The sequence below is a fragment of the Ictidomys tridecemlineatus genome, chromosome 10 (assembly GCF_052094955.1).
Source record: "Ictidomys tridecemlineatus isolate mIctTri1 chromosome 10, mIctTri1.hap1, whole genome shotgun sequence".
Lineage (NCBI taxonomy): Eukaryota > Metazoa > Chordata > Mammalia > Rodentia > Sciuridae > Ictidomys > Ictidomys tridecemlineatus.
In genome coordinates this window covers 29600891-29620101 of record NC_135486.1, presented here as the reverse complement: position 1 = coordinate 29620101, position 19211 = coordinate 29600891, and the positions used below count along the sequence as shown (strand labels likewise).

Genomic DNA, 19211 nt, shown 5'->3' with positions numbered 1-19211 from the left:
ATGTGACCCAAGGGTTGGATGCCCCATTGCCAGCCTCTAGCACAGCAGCTGCCACAAAAGAAAGCTGAGCCAGGGTTGGCTGAGTGAATGAGTGGCCCTCAGAGGGGCTCAGTGAGTCTAAGGTGGCTTTATCACAGGCAGTCAGCCTGGCCTGGATGGCTTTGGGGCCACTCCTGCCTTTGCCTTGCCCCAGGTAACTTTGAACAGGCCAACGAGGAGCTGAGGGCCATCATCAAGAAGATCTGGAAGAGAACCAGCATGAAGCTCCTGGACCAGGTCATCCCTCCCATAGGAGGTGGGTGCTACTGTAGGAGACCAGAGTCCGGAGGTAGAAAGGGGTAATGAGCTTCTCCGAGAAGTCCCATGAGAATCTGAGAATGGCCCAGACCTCAATAAATACCCTTGATAGACCCCCATGGGCATCTAGTAAGGCAGCCACCAGTATCAAGGTGCAGAGTACCCGTCGACCAAGGCAGCAAGGAGGACCTGGGTGCTGGACCTAGCTGCACCTGGCTCCCACTCTGTGCCAGATTCCCACCAACCTTCAGGACATCCTTTGTTGGCCCCTCTGCAGATGATGAGGTGACAGTGGGGAAGTTCTATGCCACATTCCTCATCCAGGAACACTTCCGGAAGTTCATAAAACGCCAGGAAGAATATTATGGATATCGGCCTAAGAAGGACACCGTACAGATCCAGGTAAGTCCAACCCAGGCAAGTTCCAAGGGACTCCTGCCAAGTTTCCAGTTCCCTCTGGAATTTAGTCTGGGGATGGAGGAGTGAGGAAATGAGATGATAATTCTGGATGGTCCTCCATGAGTCACATATCAATTTCAGGAGAACCAGGAGCTCTTCACCTCTGGATGGTGGAACAGAATAAAATGGGATTTGTTCAGAGGAGAGATGAGTTAGACAAAAGCAATAGTCTCCAAAGAAAGAAGATTCCCCCAGGGTACTTAAAATGCTACATAGTGTATGAAAAAGAAAGCTTTAGAACTTTGTTTTATCTTATGTGGGTTTTGTTTCTATTTTTTGTGTTCATTGTAATGCACATAATCTATAAAATCAAAAATGTGCATGCATTTGTGCTGTATGCACAGAACATTATTTAAATTGCTATTTCTATACTAAAATAATCTCATACTTTAAAAAGTTTACTAGTAAAATACAAAACCTTTTTTTCTGAACTGTTGAGTAACATTAACATAATGTTCCCTCAACCCTTGATGTTCCATGATGTACACATGAAAAAGTATATTCCTGCACACATGAGTCTTCTCCTACATAACCACAATGCAACCATCGAAATCAGGAAAATAGGGGCTGGAGTTGTAGCTCAGTGGTAGAGCACTTGCCTAGCAGATGTGAGGCACTGGGTTCAATCCTCAGCACCACATAAAAGTAAATAAATAAAATGAAGATATTGTGTCCATTTACAACTAAAAAATATATAAAAAAAGAAATCAGAAAATAATGTTGATATGTTACTGCCATCTACTCCTCAGACTTCATTTGAGTTTCACCAGTTGTCCCAATAATGTCCTTTTTAACAAAAGGAGCCAATCACACATTGTATTTAGTTTCCATCTCTCCTTAGTCCCTTCCATCTGGAACATTCCTTGTCTTTCCTTGACATGACCTTGACACTTCTGAGGATTATAGGCCATGATGTCCCTCAGGTTGGGTTTGTCTGATGTGTCCTTATATCAGGTATAAGATATGCATCTTGTCAGTTACAGAAATGTTACTGTGTCCTCATTGCAAACTACCAGGTGACACCAATTTTGATTTGTCCCTTTGTGGGTGATATGAACTTTGATCAACTTATGATAGATACATAGATAGATAGATAAATGTATAGATATGTAGACATATAGATATGACGATACATTAAATTTTCCTATCTGTATGCCTGTGTCTCTTCTGTCTATCCCATCAAATTGACACCTTTCTGAAGGTGAGGATTCTCTTCTCCTTCTGGTCTCAGTACTCTGTTAATTTCTTTATGGCATACACACATGTACACACACACACGCACATACAGTAAAAAGATTGCTCAACCCAGAGGCCTGGGGCAGACACAAAATCTCTACCAATGGAATTAAGACCAGACTCTTTGGTAACTATTAGAGTGTGGACTATCACTGCCACCGGAGAAGGGTCTGGGAGCTTCACAGAGCCCTGTGATCTTGAATGAGACAGGAGGGAGAGCAGGCTTCAGGAGACCCCCCAGGTGCAGGGATAAGAAATGAGTGGGGAAAGCAGTTCTAGTCTCTGCCCCTGGTCTAGAAGGTTCACCAGGTCACTTCTCCATCCTCAGGCTGGACTGAGGACCATAGAGGAAGAAGCAGCCCCTGAGATCCACCGCACCATCTCAGGGGACCTGACAGCTGAGGAGGAGCTGGAGAGAGCCATGGTGGAGGCTGCAATGGAGGAAGGAATATTCCGGGTGAGTGAGGATCATGGCCACCCCTCATGGTCTAGACACAGTGAGCAGTAACAGAGAGAATGGCCAGGAGTCCAGCCACACAGGAGGTGGACATGAGAGCTGATGGGACGAGGTGTTAAGCATAACACACCCTTTCCCACCTTCCCTGCAAGCCCTCATCAACATTTCATGTTATGCCAGTCCTTGATCCTGAGCTCTGTCCAGTTTTCTTCTAACACTTTCAAGGTGGAAGATTCTTTATGAGCACCTTGTTGAACCCTCTCGGGTTACTGATGAGGAAATGATGGTGTGAGATGTGCAATACTTAACTTCAAGGAGGCTAGAACCCAGTTCTGCAGACTCCCAATTCAGGGTTCTCTCCACCACACAACATTTCCCTATCCATGTGTCGGTGTATCCTGTACATGTCCTGAGCCATGTCCTGTCTGTCCCATCACATTGAGACCTTTCTGAGGGTGGGATTCTCTTTGCCTGGTCTCACTGCTCAGGCCATTTCCCTCTGGCCTCATGGGATTTGTCTCCAATCCATAACTTGTTTCCAGCACCATCATCCTGGGTGACAGCCCCCAGTCCCCTTCCAACCCTCATCCCTCAGTCACTAATCTCGGTCCCTTCACTCTTCTCCTTGCCTCTAGAGGACTGGAGGCCTGTTTGGCCAAGTGGACAACTTCCTGGAAAGGACCAACTCCCTGCCCCCCGTCATGGCCAATCAAAGACCCCTCCAGTTTTCTGAGATAGAGATGGAGGAGCTGGAGTCCCCTGTCTTCTTGGAGGACTTCCCTCATGATCCAAGAACCAACCCACTTGCTCGTGCCAATACCAACAATGCCAATGCTAATGTTGCCCATGGCAACAGTGACCATAGCAACAGCTCTGTGTTTTCCAGGTAATGGAAGCAATTAGATACCAGGATAGGACTGAGGAGTCAGGGTTAGCAGGTTGCAGGCTAGATGGGAAGAGGGAGCCCTGAGATTTATGAGGTGTCCTTTGCTTGCCTTTATGCCCTTGGGGATCCTCTGCACCTTAATGCAAGGGGCAGATTTGGGGTGCAGAGATGCCTGTGGCCAGCAGGGGGCAGTTTCATGTCAGCATTGGCCCAAATGCTGAGGGGACCTTTGGTTTCATCCTCTGCAGCAGGTCTTAGAGCTGAGATATATTATAGGGCATATTACGGGTTAGAAAGAGCGGGCCTACCTCAGCAGCACAGACTACAAAAGGCTGTGGGTGATAAGGTTCAAATGTTGGAGTTGGGCTCCACCTCACCAACCCCAGGCTAAAGACTAAATATAATCGGTGACTACCTGAGTGTCATGGAAAAAAAGGGTAGGATAAGGGAAAAAGCTGATCAGCCAACATGACCCAGGAGCTGGGCTCAAAGCGGAGCTCCCGTTCTAGGCCGAAAGCCAGCTGAGCTTTGGTAGAATTCATCTGAACAGCTACTTTCCACAGCCAGGGCTGCCTACACCCCATCCCAGCTGGAGAAGCCCCTTGAACTCATCCCAGAAGCCTTGAAGGGCACGCCGGACTTTAGACTTTGGTGCAAAGTGGTGTGAAAATAGAGATGCATCTGACCTAGGCCAGGCTGCTCGGGGATGTGTCATGTGATATGACTCATGTCCTGAGAGTACAGAAAGGATATTGATCACCACGGACTAGAAAGGTCTAGAATAGTTCTCAGTTGCAGCTGCATGCTTGAATTATATAAGGAGCTTTCCCAAACCTCCATCATCTGGGAGTGAGACAGTCACTACTATTCCTTAAAGCTCCCAGAGGGTCCTCTGTGCAGCCAAGGTCAAGAACCAGGGTCCTAAAGGTTGTGAGGCTGCATGAAATGTGGAGAGGGTAGAGGGGACCACTGAACAGGAGTGGAGGTGGGGAGGCATTAGGCTCACACCCCCAAAGTCAGGGATAGCTGTGCAGAGAGGTGAGAGCATCACTAGAGTCAAGGCCCCTGTGCTATGATGGGTCCAGACCCTGAGTGAAAGGATTTGGGGCCACAGAGGAGCAGAGATGTCCAGAGACCCGGAAGCCTGCTCTGGTTCACTTGGCCTTGTTTCCATTTCAGTGTCCACTATGAAAGGGAATTTCCAGAAGAGTCAGAGACACCTGCTGCCAGAGGAGGAACCTTCAGCCAAGCCCGCAAGGCCCTGGGTCAGTCTTCTGCCGACCTGAGAAGCTGAGCCTTCTCCTGAGGAGGCCTGGGGAGCCTCCCTCCTTCCTTGGAGTCTGGCAACCCAGCTGGGAGGGCTGTCTTGGGGCCTGTGGCAGTGGGAACCAGCTGGGTCCTGGGGTGGAAGAGCACGAGGCCAGCTCCTCATCCAGGCAGAGAAGCTTCTAGGTAGAGGCGGGTAGGGGAGCCTGCATTCTTCCAGGTCTGCCTGAAACTCACCCAGCGTGGGAGTCTGCCCTCTCCCAGGTCCTACGGAAGGGCAGCTCCCGGACTCACTGTTACCTTGGTTCTTGGGCCCTTTAGCAGGTCATCTTGGAGTCTGACAGTGGGTTTTGGACCACTGTGTAACAGTAGTAACCCTGAGGACATTGCAGATCAGTGTCCCTGTTCCCTGACACACACTCCTTCACATGCACAAACACACTGAAGAATGGCTTAGCTAGAGACTTGGCCCAGAGCCCCTCTCCCAAACCCAGAGTAGGGTAAGGAGACCTGGGCAATTGCAGCATGTGTCCACCCTCTAAGCCGCCCTCCACACCTGGCCAAGGGAGTTGGTACGGGGTTGCCTGCCTGAGCCAACAGTCCTCTTGTCCTTGCTCACAGGACCTCTCAGCAAGCCCCATGTGGAAAACCTGAATGGATGGCCGACTTGCCAGACACCTCCTGCCCCCTGCCAGGTAAAGGGGTGGAGAACAGGGAGCAAACTCCATATAGAGACCCTACCTGATGCAGTGCTAGGAGCGAGCTATGATAGGGGAAGGGCCTAGCGCCAGTTTGCCCACCCATAACAGAAAAAAAATGAGGTTCCTGGATCTTCTCCTTTCCATGGATCTTGCTGGAGACCGCTTTGGATGTGCTGGGATTTCACTGCATCTGTGGGTTCCAGCAAACCTGTTGGGGTCTTTGCTTTTGTGCATTTGAAACAGCGCCCCAGGGCAGAGCTTCCCGTTCGAGAAGAAAGGAAGCGCTCCATGCCAGGTTCTCTGCACGCGGAAGCATCTCGCAGCAGGAGCTCCCAGGAGAGCCATTCCAGGTGCCCAGCTCCAGCCACAGCCCTGCTGATCCAGGAGGTGAGGAGAGGCTGGGACAGAGCAGCTGGCTACATTGGCAGATGGCCCTGTGACAGCCTGGCATGGAGAGGGGGTAGGGTCAACAGAAGCAGACCTTCCCCCACCAAAGACCACTCCCAGAAAGACCCTGCCTAGCCCCCTCCTCTCCCTGCAGGCTCTGGTTCGAGGGGGCCTGGACTCCTTGGCGGGTGACGCTGGCTTCGTCATGGCGACAGGCCAGGCCCTGGCAGATGCCTGCCAGATGGAACCAGAGGAAGTGGAGGTGGCAGCAACAGAGCTACTGAGAGAACGACAGTCCCCAGAGGGCCCGTCTGGTGCCATGGGAGGCCTGAGCCTCGGGTCTTCCCTGGGCAGCCTTGACCAGCATCAGGGCTCACAGGAGACCCTGATTCCTCCCGGGCTGTGACGGCCGACACAGAATCAGCCTGGGCTTAGAGCTGACATGACCAAGGGCGGGGGGAGACTGCTGGAGGGACAAGTGTTAGCACCACAGCAGCCTCCCTCCCTTCAGTGGCTAGACGCCTGGCTGAACAAGGGTGGTCAGGAACCATCTCCAAAACTTGGGAGGAAGTAGATGGGCAGGACAGGCCCTTCCCTCACCAGCAAGAAGCATGATTGGCTGGAACTTCTAAGGTCATTCTAAAAGCCCTGGCCAGTGGTAGTGTCTATCTGTCGCAAGGCCACTCCCATCAGCAGGACATTAAAGTCTCAGGCCTATGACACTGGCACCTGGCCTCTGCTTGTCTCTTTTTCTGGACCCTCTATACTTTCTTCCCCTCCCCAGGAGCCCTCAGGGAACCTGGGCCTAGGAGTCTAGAGGGGCTCTCTGGGTTTTATTCTGCATGAGGCAGAGGCGCTGTGTGGAGAGTGGGGTTCTTCAGCCTGGAAGTCTAGGGCTGGCCCCATTGACTAGGGCGGAGCAGTCCCAGAGAGGACTGGTGGCCTCAGAAACAGCCCCAAGCCCTAGTCACACCATGGCCAACCTTCTTTGGAGCTCTGATAGTGCCTCTTTGGTCAGAGTTCACTGCCAACACCACCCTCCCCTCGTGCCGTTTATGGCCTTGGTTATCACAGATCTGCGGTCTCCATGGTTCCTCTTATCCACCCCAGGAGTATGGATGTGACGTGTAACGGCAGTTACTGTTTGCTGAGTGTCTCCCGTGTGCCAGCTACACACAGTCTCACACCAGAGGTCTTCATGTACTGTGTTTACAAAGCACCCTCACACACAATATCCATTTTATCCTCACCAGAACCATGTGATGTAGGTATAGGATCAAGATGAGGAAATGGAGGTACAGAGAGGTGATAGGACATCTCTGAGATGTATAGCTGGGGAGAGGCAAAGCCGAGACTCTGCACCGGTGTCCTCAGAATCCCTACAGTGCCCCTCCCCCTACCCTGGATATTCTTTTTTTCTTCTGGCCACTCCTACATTAAGCTAGACGGGTAAGCCTGCTCTGTGGCTGTTGCCATGGTAACCAGGTTGGCTTCCCAAGCAGCCTTCCTATTACATCCTGCAGCAGGATCCCTACATCTGGGTTCTGCCCCAAGATGCAAGCAGCACAGGACAGGGACATTCACACCCTCAGGGTGCTGTACATCTCTGGTCCCTGCTGGACCCAAAGCTTCCTGGTGCCTGGTCAGAGCAGGTATTCCAACTCATGTTTCTCCTCAAACCTCAATGCCAGTAGCTAGCATTCACAGCAAAAATGGAAGCCACCAGAAGGTCCCTCCTCAGCTCCTCTCACCACACTGAGGAACCTATCTCTACCTTCCCCCTGACCCAGTGGAAACCAAGCCAGGTCTCTCCTTCTGCCAAAATACTCCTTCTATCTAGCCATTCTCCCCTCTCGGCCTCTGCTGGCTCCTTCTATCTACGTGGGGCACATTCTAGGTGCTTCTAGCTTAACATGATCTTGCAGCCATCTTGTCTGTGGATTGATGTAAATACTGTGTATCATCTATTTACCTATTTATCCATCAATCGTAAGTCCATTACAGGGAACCAAACTTCCTACCTGGGTGGCCTCCTTGCCTGGGTTTCCACTTTCCATTTCTCTGCCCCACGAAGCCAGCCTGCATTCCTCCCCACCCTTTCTTCATGAAAACCCATATCACTAACAATCTGTTATTAATCCAGTGGATTCTTCTCTACTTGACTTCCAGGCAGATTTGATACAATTTATCTTTCCCCACTTCCTGAAAGGCCTCCCATGTCTCAGATCTCCTGAATTTCCTGCTAATTCCCAAGGGCCCTCCCACTTGAAACTTTCTTGGGCCTTCTTCCTCCACCCCCAGCTCTCAGGTGTGTTCTGTCTGCTTGATTTTCCACTGCACTCACTAACTCTTGGGCTGATCACATTCGTGCTCATATCCTAAGACACCCATGTGTTGCTGATTCTCAAATCTGTATTTCTGGTCTACATCTCTCCTAAACTCTATCCAGGTCCCTGATTCCTGCTCCTCCTACAAAATACGACCTTCTGTGTCCACCATGTCTAAACCCACCTTGTCCCAGTATAACTTCTTATCTTCTCCCCAAGGCTGCTTCTCCTCTGCTGCTGCTGGGAAACCTACTCCTCATTCTCAGGGAAACCTACTCCTCATTCTCAGGGAAAGCTGCTTCTCATTCAAACTGAAAGGTCTGGCTGATATGCCCCATAAGCTAATCTCCAAAGTGTTTCTCACACCTGTCTCCACCTCCCTTCACCCCACCGCCACGTCCTGATATGTCCCCCATCACCTCATGTCTTGTCCTTTGCAACAGCTTCTGAACTGGCCTCCCAATCTCTCGCCTTCCTCCTAATCCATCTCTGATCTTTCTAAACAGAGAAATCAATTATTTGCTTACTTCAAACCCAAACAATGTTCCCAGAGCCCTCAGAATCTCAGGCAAACCCTGGCCTCAGTTCCTAGTCTCACCCAGATTTGCCCCACGTGAGTCTCCTGCTCACCTGGCCAGAGGGAGTTGCTCTCATCTCTGAGCACCAATGTTCTCTCTGGAAACTTCCTGAGCCCTGAACCTGATGGACCCCTAATCAAACTTCATCTTTCCTATTACATCCTGCACAGAGCTTTCCCCACAAGCTTTCTGTTGTCTGACCCAGAAATTTAGCACATTGCTTTCCCTGTTCCAGCAGAGATTGTGACCTTATTGTATCCGCCTTCTCCCCCAGCCAGATGCTAAGCTCCATGAAACCTGGTGCTATGGCCTCCTTGTTTGCACTTATCCCTCCAGAGATGAGCGTTTTTCAACACTCATTGGTGGCTCAACAGTTACTTGTTGAATAAATGCAGAAAGGAGCTAAGAGGTGTGGACCCTGCCCTCAGCAATCATACTGCCCAGTGCGTCCTGCTCAGTCCTGCACCCTTGGCCACCTTATCTGTCCGTCTAGGCCAAGGGAAGCCAGGGAGGAAGAACTCTGCTTCCAGAGGGTGACATGCCAGACTCCACATGCAGAGGGAGCACCTAGACCCCTCCTGGTCCCCTCCTCTGCCCCTCCCCTTCACAACCACTTACACTATCTCCCATTCAATTGACTCATCTACAAGAGTAAGATAATGTGCAACTAATGGGATTGTTGCTCCTGTGCTGTAGAATTCTATAAAAGGTTATCTTTACTTGCAACAGGAACTTGAGCACCCTGTACTATGTCTACCATATTTAGATTGCTAACTCTATGGTAAGCCCTGTGCCAAGTGGTTTGTATGTTAATTTATTTAATCCTCTTAGCAATTAAGAAAGGTATCATCATCCTCATTTTGCAAATATGACCCAGAGAGAGATAAGTAGCTTGTCTAAGACCACAGAGCTGGTAAGGGAGCCAAAGTGAGAGTCAGACCCAGGCAGTTTAGCATCAAGTGTCCTTAACCACTGTGCAATTTGTCAAATCTATGCCTTTCCTTCCAGCCTGACTGACAGGTATGTATGTATAAAAGTCTCTGAGAAACTTTCCTATTAGCTCTTCGCCCTTTTGAAAAGTTCAGGCAGTTTCCTTTGTAACATATAAAGTGTTATAATTTATCATCAGAATGGGTGAAATTCTGCATCCATCTCAACTCCCCTGGACAGAACGGATGGCTTTCTCCTAATGAGGCTGCCAGGCTACTCAAATAAAGCCAGGAGGACCCAATTAAGGAAGGATAAGGGCTGAGAAGGGTGTGAGGGGGAGTGGGCAGATTTCAGATGAGACAGATGCCCCTCTCAGCAAGACCACCTGACAGAGGGAGTGTGCCCATAGGGGAAGGTGGGGCCACCTTCTGTCACTGGGGGGCACTGGCCAGGGGCAGTGTCTGCCAGACCCCATCTTTTCCCTGACAGTTCTCTGCAGATTTGGGGCCCAGCTGCTGGGGGGAGAATCTGCCAGAAGAGGCGGAGTGCAGCTAGCAGGAGAGATGAGCACAAAGCTGCATGTGGGGGCTCTGAGGACCAGGGCAGCCGTCCATCTGGACAGTGCAAAGCTTAGATGGAGGGTCCCTGGGAAGACCAGAGGGTGGGCCCCAGTTCTAGTCCATTCTCAGAAGGGTTAGTGTTCCTGGCCCCAGACCTGGAGAATTTCCCACTCTGCTCTGGATAGAGCTGAGTGACTCCTACGGAGCTAGCCGCCTCTCCTGGAGATGTAACACAGGGCCTTGCACATGCTAGGCAAGCGCTATACCCCTGAGGTGCACCCAGCCCACCTCCTGGGACTCTATTCAATTCTTCTTTGTTTGTTTTCTCGATTCAATACTAGGGATAGGGCTGGGGTTGTGTCTCAGTGGTAGAGCGCTCACCTAGCATGCATGAGGCACTGGGTTCCATCCTCAGCACCATGTAAATATAAAATCAAGATATTGTATCCACCTAAAACTAAAAAATAAATATTCTTTAAAAAAAATACTAGGGATAAAACCCAGGGATGCTTTACCCTGAGCTACATCTCCAGTCCTTTTTATCTTTCATTTTGGGACCAGGTCTCACTAGGTTGCTGAGGCTGGCCTCACACTTGTGATCCTCTTACCTCAGTGTCTTGAGTAGCTGGAATTTCAGGCATAACATGCACCATGGTCTCCCTCACCTGGGGTTCTTAAAGGAAAGGTATGACTACTACTCTCTGCAAAGTGTTTATGAGCAGAGTCTTAAGTGGGAAATTCTTAGGATCTAAACTCACTTCCTCCTTCCACTCATGTGAGGAGTAAGGAGGGTCGGGAAGTTCACAAAACCCTTCTAAGTTCCAGCTCCTCCCTCTGTAGAATGGAATAATTCCTGCTTCAGGGTTGTCGCAGGGCATGAATGTGGCAGTGTAAGATCTTTGCACTTGGTAAGAAGCTGTTTTGATCCTTCAGGTGCTGGCTAGTGAGAGGGCTGATTTCTAAGAAGGGAGGAAGCTGATAGGTGGTGGGGGGTCCTGGGCTTTTAGGGGTAGTTAGGCAGCAGTGACACTCAGCCCACACCCCTCAGCTCCAGGCCGAGCCTCTGTACAGGCCTTGACAGCTCTGACCATCGTGGACGTGGATGGAAGGTGATTCCTGCCGCCAACCATTGCCAACCCAGGGCTGACCTTGACTTCCACCCCTTATTATATTAGGGTCTTCCCCTAATCCTGTGGCAACTGATTCCAGTAATTCGTCACTGCTGCCCTGGAGCTGATAGCTCAGAGTGCCAGGTGACCTCCCTCTCCCCATTTTACTGATAAGGCATAGAGGGGCATCATAGCTGGTAAGTGGCAGAGCCAGTATTGGTCCTCAAGCTTTGGAATTCCATTGCTTCGTTCCCTTACATTAGCACAACTGTGCCCCTAAATGGAACTTAAAATCCCATCAAGAAAACCGAGGCATTTTAGAAAGAAACTGACCATAAATACAGGGGACAAATAATAATTCTGGCAACTAAAAACATGAGGGTGTCCACAGGCACTCCCCAGGGTTCAGAGGAGAAAGGCTTGACTGGTGTTAGTTTAAAGTAAAATGAGTAAAAGAAAAGATTCCACGGTGGTGAGAAATGAAACCAGGACCCAGAGAAGGGAGGAGCCATGGGCAGCCAACATCACTTGAGGCAGCAAGAGGAGCCAGGAGGAGACCCCAGCTCTTCAGAAAGGCAGCCTTGAAATAAAAGTGGAGCCCTGGACATGGGGAAAACCCATTCCCATTTCTAGTTGTTTGTTCTTTTGAAAGTGCCTCTGCCCCTTGATTTGCTCATCTGTCGAACAATAGTCAACATTCACCAAGCCAGGTTCATGATGTGCCTGAATTTAAACATCTCATGTAATCTTTGCAGCAGTACCTATAAAACAGGCATTATGGCTAATCCCATTTTGTGATGAGAAAACTGAGGTTCAGAAAAGCCAAGTGAATTATGTGAAGTAATTTGGCCACAAAATGGTGAAGCCAGAGTCTAACAGGAACCTGGACACTATTCCTAAGCTGCTTATCTCCTGCATTATCATGAGGATCACAGGACAATCTCTCACAATCCCCAACTCAGACTCAGCTACCCTGCCCTGAAACCCCTTCACATCCTGCCAAGCACCAGCCTAACGGTGGTCAACGGCACCCCTCCCTCTTCAAACAGGCCAAGCTCCCTGAAGTGTCCAGGACCATGCCCTCTATACCCAGCAACCCCTCCTCCCATCTCTACCTAGCAACATTTCTCAAAAGCCTTCTCTTACCCCCTGTGTTAGTTTTCTGTCACTGTGACAAAATACCTGAGAAGAACAACTTAAAAGAGAAAAGTTGGCTCACAGTGTCTATGGTCATCTGGCTTCCTTGCTTTTAAATCTGTGATAAGGCAGAAAGGTCATGACTAAATGGGTGGCACCAGAAACTACTTGCCTCATGGCTTCTGGGAAGGCAGACAGAGAGAGGACAAGATATAGTTCCCAAGGACACACAGCCAAAGACACACTCGCTTCAGCTAGGTCCCACCTCCTAGTTTCTACTACCATCCAATAATCCACTCAACCATGAATTCATCAATGGATCAATTCATTGATGAGGTTAAAGCCCTCATGATCAAACACCACGCCAAAGCCCACCACTGAACATTGATGCATTGAGGACCAAGCCTTCATCATGAGCTTTGGGGGCCATTCCAGGTCCAAACCTTAACAACACCCTCACAAGCAAACTTAGCTGCTAGCTCCTCAGGGCTTGTGCAGCACTTGATAACTTGTGTTATGGCATTTATTACACTGTATCATAATTAGGGGTATCGATGTGCTCTTTCCAAATGCTGTGAGTTCTCAAGGACAGGGACTGGGACTTAACTTTGTATTCCCAGCAAGGGAAAAAGGAAGGAAGGGAAAATCAAAAGCCTACACCAAGCAAACTGCTAAATAGTAGGTATTAGTTGATTCAACTAAAATTGTCAATATTCTATTCTTTTTGATCTATAGAATGGCAATTTTCTTGTGTGTGTGTGTGTTTTTTTTTTTTTTTACTACTGGGGATTGAACCTAAAGGTGCTCCACCACTGAGCTACACTCCCAGGCCTATTGTATTTTGAGACAGGGTCTCACCGAGTTGCCCAGGCTGGCCTTGAGATCCCACTGCCTCAGCCTCCCAAGTCCCTGGGACCACAGGCCTGTGCAACTGAGCCCAGCTACAATGGCAATTTTCTAAAATTTGACCTATTCTCACGAGGGCGGGTTTCCCCACTGTCTGGCACTGCCCAAGTACCACCATTGCCCGTCGGCAGTCCCTGCTCCCAGCCTTTTGTTTGGGGCCAGTTTACAGCTATTCTAACCATAAAAATTGGTTTGGATGGGGGCTTACCAAGGTGGGCACCCTATGCAGGGTGGTCTTCACACAGTAAGCAGATTCCATCTGATGGGGTGGGGAGTGCAGTGGTGTGTTTCTATAATCCCAGCTGAGGTAGGAGGATTGCCAATTTGAGGGCAGCCTAGGCAGCTTAGGGAGACCCTGTCTCTAAATACGAAAAGGGCTGGAGGTGTAGTGCAGTGGCAGAGTACCCCTGGGTTCAATCTCCAGTATACCCCCCCCCACACACACACACGTGCATGCACACAGTACACATAAAAAAAATTGGTATGGGGCTTTCTGCACCTGTTATCAGTAAGCTTGGTCCCCGGTCTCCCTTGAGTAGTGAGCAGAGGCTCATTCATAGCAACAACTTGGGGTATGACCTCCGCCAAGTCCCCCACGTCCTCTCTTTCCCTTTTTCCAGCACAAGAGACCCACATCAGTCTGGGTGGGGGAGATGGAAGACAGAGGATGAGCCTCTTCCTCTAGGCTCTTTCTAATTTGGGTTATGACCTAAACTCTGCTCCACCCAGTTCTGGCCTTCCCATTTTGGGTTCTCCAACTAAATTTGGAAGTTAAAGAGGGAAAAAAAAAATGCTTACATCTTTCCATCCTCACTAGACCCTTCCTAATTCCCCAGTCCTCCTCAAGGCAAGGCCTCTCTTCTCTCTGCTGCTACCAGTGTCAGGAAGTACAGGCGTCAGGAAGGGAAGGCACAGAGGAACTTTTCAAGAGTCATTTCACCTCAGGTCAACTTGACTGTCTTACGTCAAAAGGGCCTTTGAAATGCTCCTAAAACCACCCCATGCGTTCCAGCCTAGGGTGCTGGCATCCTCTGCTGTCCCTTAAAATCCTCAGTCAGGCTACGTTTCTGGAGAGTTGGCACCTGCGAGGTTAACCTAGCATGACTCCCTGCCCCTGCTGTTGCTGCCAACCCCTCTCCCCTCCCCCCATTTTTAAAGCGCTAAATGTTCATTTGCTGGCAGTTTGCTCTGTGTGGTCTGGCCAAGGACATAGCTATTCAAACCCAGTGATGCATCCTGGGGGACTGAAAATCAGCAGCTCGGAGGGGTTGGTGGAAAGGGATTTGGGAACTTAATTGGAGGGAAGGGGCTTATAAAGAAGGCACCTGACAAAAGAGGGGGGTGGCTGCTCTGGTCCTGGCTAGGAGTCTAAGAGGCCTTCCCCTCACACCAGGTCTCCCATCCCCCTCTTCCCTTGCCCCAGGCCTGTGGCTTGGTCTCTTTGTTTCCTCCTCTTCTCTGGATCTCCCAGCTGGATCCCCTGTCTGCCTCTTTCCAGGGCTCTCTATTCTGTTTTATGTCACTTTACCCTTTTTGTGCTATCTACTTTCCTGTCCCTGTCCCCTTTGGCATGTGGAGATCTCTCCATGAGCCCACAGCCTCCATGGTACAGACAAGAGGCCCACTCAGGTAGCTGGAATTCCAATTCACTGTCCCTGTGACCCAGGCTAAGTCATAAGCCATTCTGCCTCTCTGTTTGGGCAAAGAAGAAATTGGAGCAAGTTACTTTTTTCTAAGAAACAATTTTATTGATGAGTAATTAACATACAGTATTTGATTAATTAACATACATATTTGATTGATTTTGACAGACGTACACACTCATGGAATCATCACCATCATCGATATACACATCACGAAAAAAATTTCCTCAAGCCCCTTAGTAATCCCCCTTGTACCACTACACCCAGCCCCACCCACTGCTCTTGCTTCTGACATTTATAATTAGTTTATTTTCCAAAATTCTTACATCAATGGAATTATGTGTCACTGTGCTCTTTCTGGTCTGCTTTTTTCATTGAGCACAATTAATTCTTAAGATCCATCCATGATGTACTTAGTATCAATAGCTCTCTCCTTCTCATTGCCAAATAGTGTTCCATTGTGTGTGTGATGTGCCCGTTCTGTACCCATTCACTGCTGAGGGTCATTCAGTTTGTTTCCAGTTTGGGGCTATGTGAAACTGCTCTGATCATTTGTGTATGAGTCTCTGCATGGTTACAAAAAGCAGATGACTTCTCAGATGCTCTGACCACTTTTGTTTTTCTTTTCTTGATACCTTGGGATTGAACCCTGGAGTGCTTATCTATTGAGCCATATCCCAGCCCTTTTTATATTGTGAGACAGGGTCTCATTAAGTTGCTTAGGGACTGGCTAAATTGCTGAGGCTGGCTTGAACTTGCAATCCTCCTGCCTCAGCCTCCTGAGTCTCTGGGATGATAGATGTGTACCACTACATCCACCTTCTGATCACTTTCTTAGCTCAGTAGATGCCAAGGCCCAGATCCAGTCTTTTCCTTGAAACTGAATGAAAGTGGCCATTGACTTGCTTGAGTTTGAACCCTGCTCCTCACTTGTGACCTTATAAACTCTTACTGTCCTGGTTTTTCATTTGTTTGTTTGTTTGGTACCTGGGATTGAGCCCAGGGGCACTTAACCACTGAGCCACATCCCCAAACTTTTTTTTTTTTTTTTTGTATTTTAATTGGAGACAGGGTCTAACTGAGTTGCTTAGGGCCTCACTAAATTGCTGAGGCTAGCTTTGAACTCACAATTGTCCTGCCTCAGCCTCCTGAGCCAGTGATTACAGGTGTGTGGCACCACACCCAGCTCCTGGTTTGTTTTATGGAGATAATTGTTCCTACCTCCTAGGGTTACCATGCACATTACCTTATAGTATACATCAGAAGCATTTACCACAAGGCCCGGCACAGAAATGGTGCAATAGTAGCTGTTATCATTTCACATGTGCCACTGAGATTTTTAATTTTTACATTTTATTATTTATTTATTTACCTAGAGGTGACACATACCAGTATCACATTTCCTTGATTAAAGTTGGCAAAGCCCCACATTTCATTGGTTAAAGTCACATGACCAGTTACCATCAAAGAAGACTGAGGACTTGCAGTCCTACCTAGCGCAGGAAGACAGAGAGCAGGAAATATGTAAACAGCACTAATGACTACTACACCAGCCAAATGACCTTTGAGCTCATTTCCTCCTCTGCAAAATGAGGATGATAACAGTGTTGACCTCACTGTTATGAAGGTTTAATGAGAAAACTTAAACAACACTTATGGTCCAGTGTGGCCATAGGATGGATGCAAGATCTCCTTATCAGCAGCCCCTCTGTGTACAGCACAGATCCCGCATGCCAAGGCTCCCTTCTGACTGCAAACTTCCCTTGGCTTCCTAGGCTCCACCACTGAGTGGTTGATAGAGAATGGATAATTTCCTGCAGATCTCTGCCTCTGCCGTTCCGGGACCTCACACCTATGACCTAAACCAAGCAAATCTCATTGCCATCACCTCCTCCTCCCCCAGCCGCACCTACACTCACCTCTGAGACTCCCTCTCTCTCCCGGAACTTTGTTATGACAAATCCATTGGGGAAGGAATACAGAATCCAAGGGAAATGCAAAGGAAATTAGTATCTATTTTGTGCTGACTGCCAGCCTGGAGGCTTGACCCATGTTACCTTGTAATAGCCCAATGAGGTGACTGTTCTAACATTTTGAGATGCAGGAGCTGATGCTTGTTGCAGTTACATCACTAGAACAGGGTTATATAGCTAATGAGTGGCAGAGCTAGGATTGGAGCCTAGATCTCTATGTCTTAAAGACCACAGTTCAGCCTAGGGGCTGTCTTCTGTTATTTCATTCAGACTGAACTTCTGTCAGGACTATAAACTCACTGACAGCCCAATTTCAGATGTTTGGCTGTTGGGTTCCTATTGTGCTATCATGGAAACGGCCCTGCTTTGGAAGTATAGGGACTAAACTTTCAGTTTTACTGCTCAGCCTCTGACCTGTCTAACCTAAATCTCACTCTACAATGCAACTTTGGGTAGTCCCTTTCATCTGTGGGCCTGTTTCTTCATCTGAAAATAAAGGAATGCATTAAGTGACCCAAGGGGTTCTTTCCAAGCTAAGGATTTGGTGACGTGGACAATTACCTTTGGCCCCAATACTGTGTCAGAAAGCATTGTAAAGTAGAAGGGATGGTGGTGAAGATTTCATGTTTGAGGTTATATGGAGCATTCATTAAATACTAATTATCATTTGAAACAAAATAAGTTGTTTTTTTTTTTTAAGACCAGTGGGGTGTTTGTAATCCACAACAGTTCTCTCCTTCCTTGCTATTTATAACAACCTCTGGCTTCCTTTGTGGCTAAGTCTGTCTCCCCCTATAACAGAGGAAGTGAGGCTGAACCCATGCCTGAGCTCAGACCTTCTTAGACTACAGCCCTGTGGACACTCCCTGGGGTTCTGAACTCCTGCTAGCAGGCAAAACTGGGTTCTTTCTCTCGGAGAACACTGGAAGTTGTGGCTGGACATCTGCCGGAGGATAGGTTAAGGCCCATTCTCCTAGAATCTAGCACAGCTTGGTGGGGGGAGGTCCAGAACTCTATCTTCTGCTCCCAGAATTTGAGGTCAATGCTCAGATTTTGCAAATGCCAATGCCCAGTTCTAACACTGAAGAAAATAATAAAAGGGAAGATGGCTCAAGGTCAGGCCATCCTTGGAGACATTTCTAGGGCCTACATGTATCTCTTAGGTGTTTTGATTTGTTCCTTTGGGGTTGCTGTTGAGAGCTGAGACGTGCCTGAGCGAAATCTCGGCCAGATGGCTGCCCCAAGTCGCTGCTGGAGTATTTTAACTACAGTAGCGTGGGAGCTTCCTGACTTGGAGAGGGCTCCCCACACCTCCCCCAGGTTCCCATCTGCCCAGACGCCCACAGCTCATGTCAGGAGAAATGATGGAGGCCCCAAGATGCCTGGGGGAAGGGCCTCAGTTCAGGATAAAACCTGGGACTCAAACTCCAGTCCAATTTTCTACTCAGGGCCAGTGTGTATGTGTGCATGTGTGTGTGTGTGTGTGTGTGTGTGTGTGTTTCTGTCAGGCAGAGAGGAAAGTACTGGGGATGCTATGTGTCTTATGTAGCTGATTCTAAGAAACTTCAGGGTTTGGAGAGGAGGGAAGGAAAGAAGAGTAGCTGAAAGGAGACAGAAGGAGTGGGAATAAACCAGAGAGGAAGCAGGGGCTGTGCTGAAGCTGGACAGAGACAGAAAAGGGCAGGGATTGTCCTAGGCTTCTTCTGACCTGTCTAACCTAAATCTCCCAAGCTGCAGTTTAAGCCTCTTTTCTGCCTTGAATCCCCGTGTTAGCTTCTCACCTATGGGAGCGGAGCTCAGGAGTCAGTCTGGACCCTGGGCTGTCCTGCTGCTCCCTGGTGGCCCAGGAGGGAGTTGCTTGAGGTGATCAAAGTAACCAAAATCCTGAGGCCCTGATTCTAGGAGGTCTGAGTTTGCAGCCAATGTGTCTCTTTGCTTGTCCTAGCTGGACACTCTGGATTGTGGCCTGGAGGATTGCAGAGGGGGTGGGCAGTGGCTCTGGTAGCATTTCCCAGCAGTTGAACTGTGAGTCAGAAGGGTCACCTACTGTCGGAAGTTACAGCCGACCTCCTGCAGGCAGGAAACCAGAGTTGGGCCCCAAAGAAGCCTAGAGATGGGTGGGTGGGAGAGCAGTTTTGCAAAATGCAGCATTGCCATCTGGGAGGGCTAGGCCTGGAGGCTATTGGACCTGCAAGAAAACCCTAGGCTAGCCCAGCTCCCATCCTCCTGGCACTTGCTTAGAGGTGATCTGGGGAGTCCAGAATCATATGCACAAATTCAAATTCTGAGTCTGTTGCTTATATGCTGGGTGAGACTCAGTTTCCCCATCTGCAAAGTTGAAAAAGAATATTGAAGTCTA

The 19211-nt window shown here is 48.9% G+C and overlaps 1 protein-coding gene across 1 annotated transcript in view; it reads left to right on the top strand.

Annotated features, from left to right (window-relative positions):
* The window catches only part of Cacna1s (calcium voltage-gated channel subunit alpha1 S), a 62641-nt gene extending 56224 nt beyond the window's left edge, over positions 1 to 6417 (top strand). Inside the window, exons 37-44 of the mRNA XM_078022570.1 lie at positions 194 to 295; positions 575 to 699; positions 2321 to 2449; positions 3085 to 3335; positions 4515 to 4600; positions 5223 to 5296; positions 5546 to 5689; positions 5844 to 6417. Of these exons, the coding sequence (XP_077878696.1) occupies positions 194 to 295; positions 575 to 699; positions 2321 to 2449; positions 3085 to 3335; positions 4515 to 4600; positions 5223 to 5296; positions 5546 to 5689; positions 5844 to 6095 (1163 nt within the window). The 3' untranslated portion in view covers positions 6096 to 6417. The remainder of the gene's footprint in view (positions 1 to 193; positions 296 to 574; positions 700 to 2320; positions 2450 to 3084; positions 3336 to 4514; positions 4601 to 5222; positions 5297 to 5545; positions 5690 to 5843) is intronic.
* The last annotated feature ends 12794 nt before the right edge of the window (positions 6418 to 19211 follow it).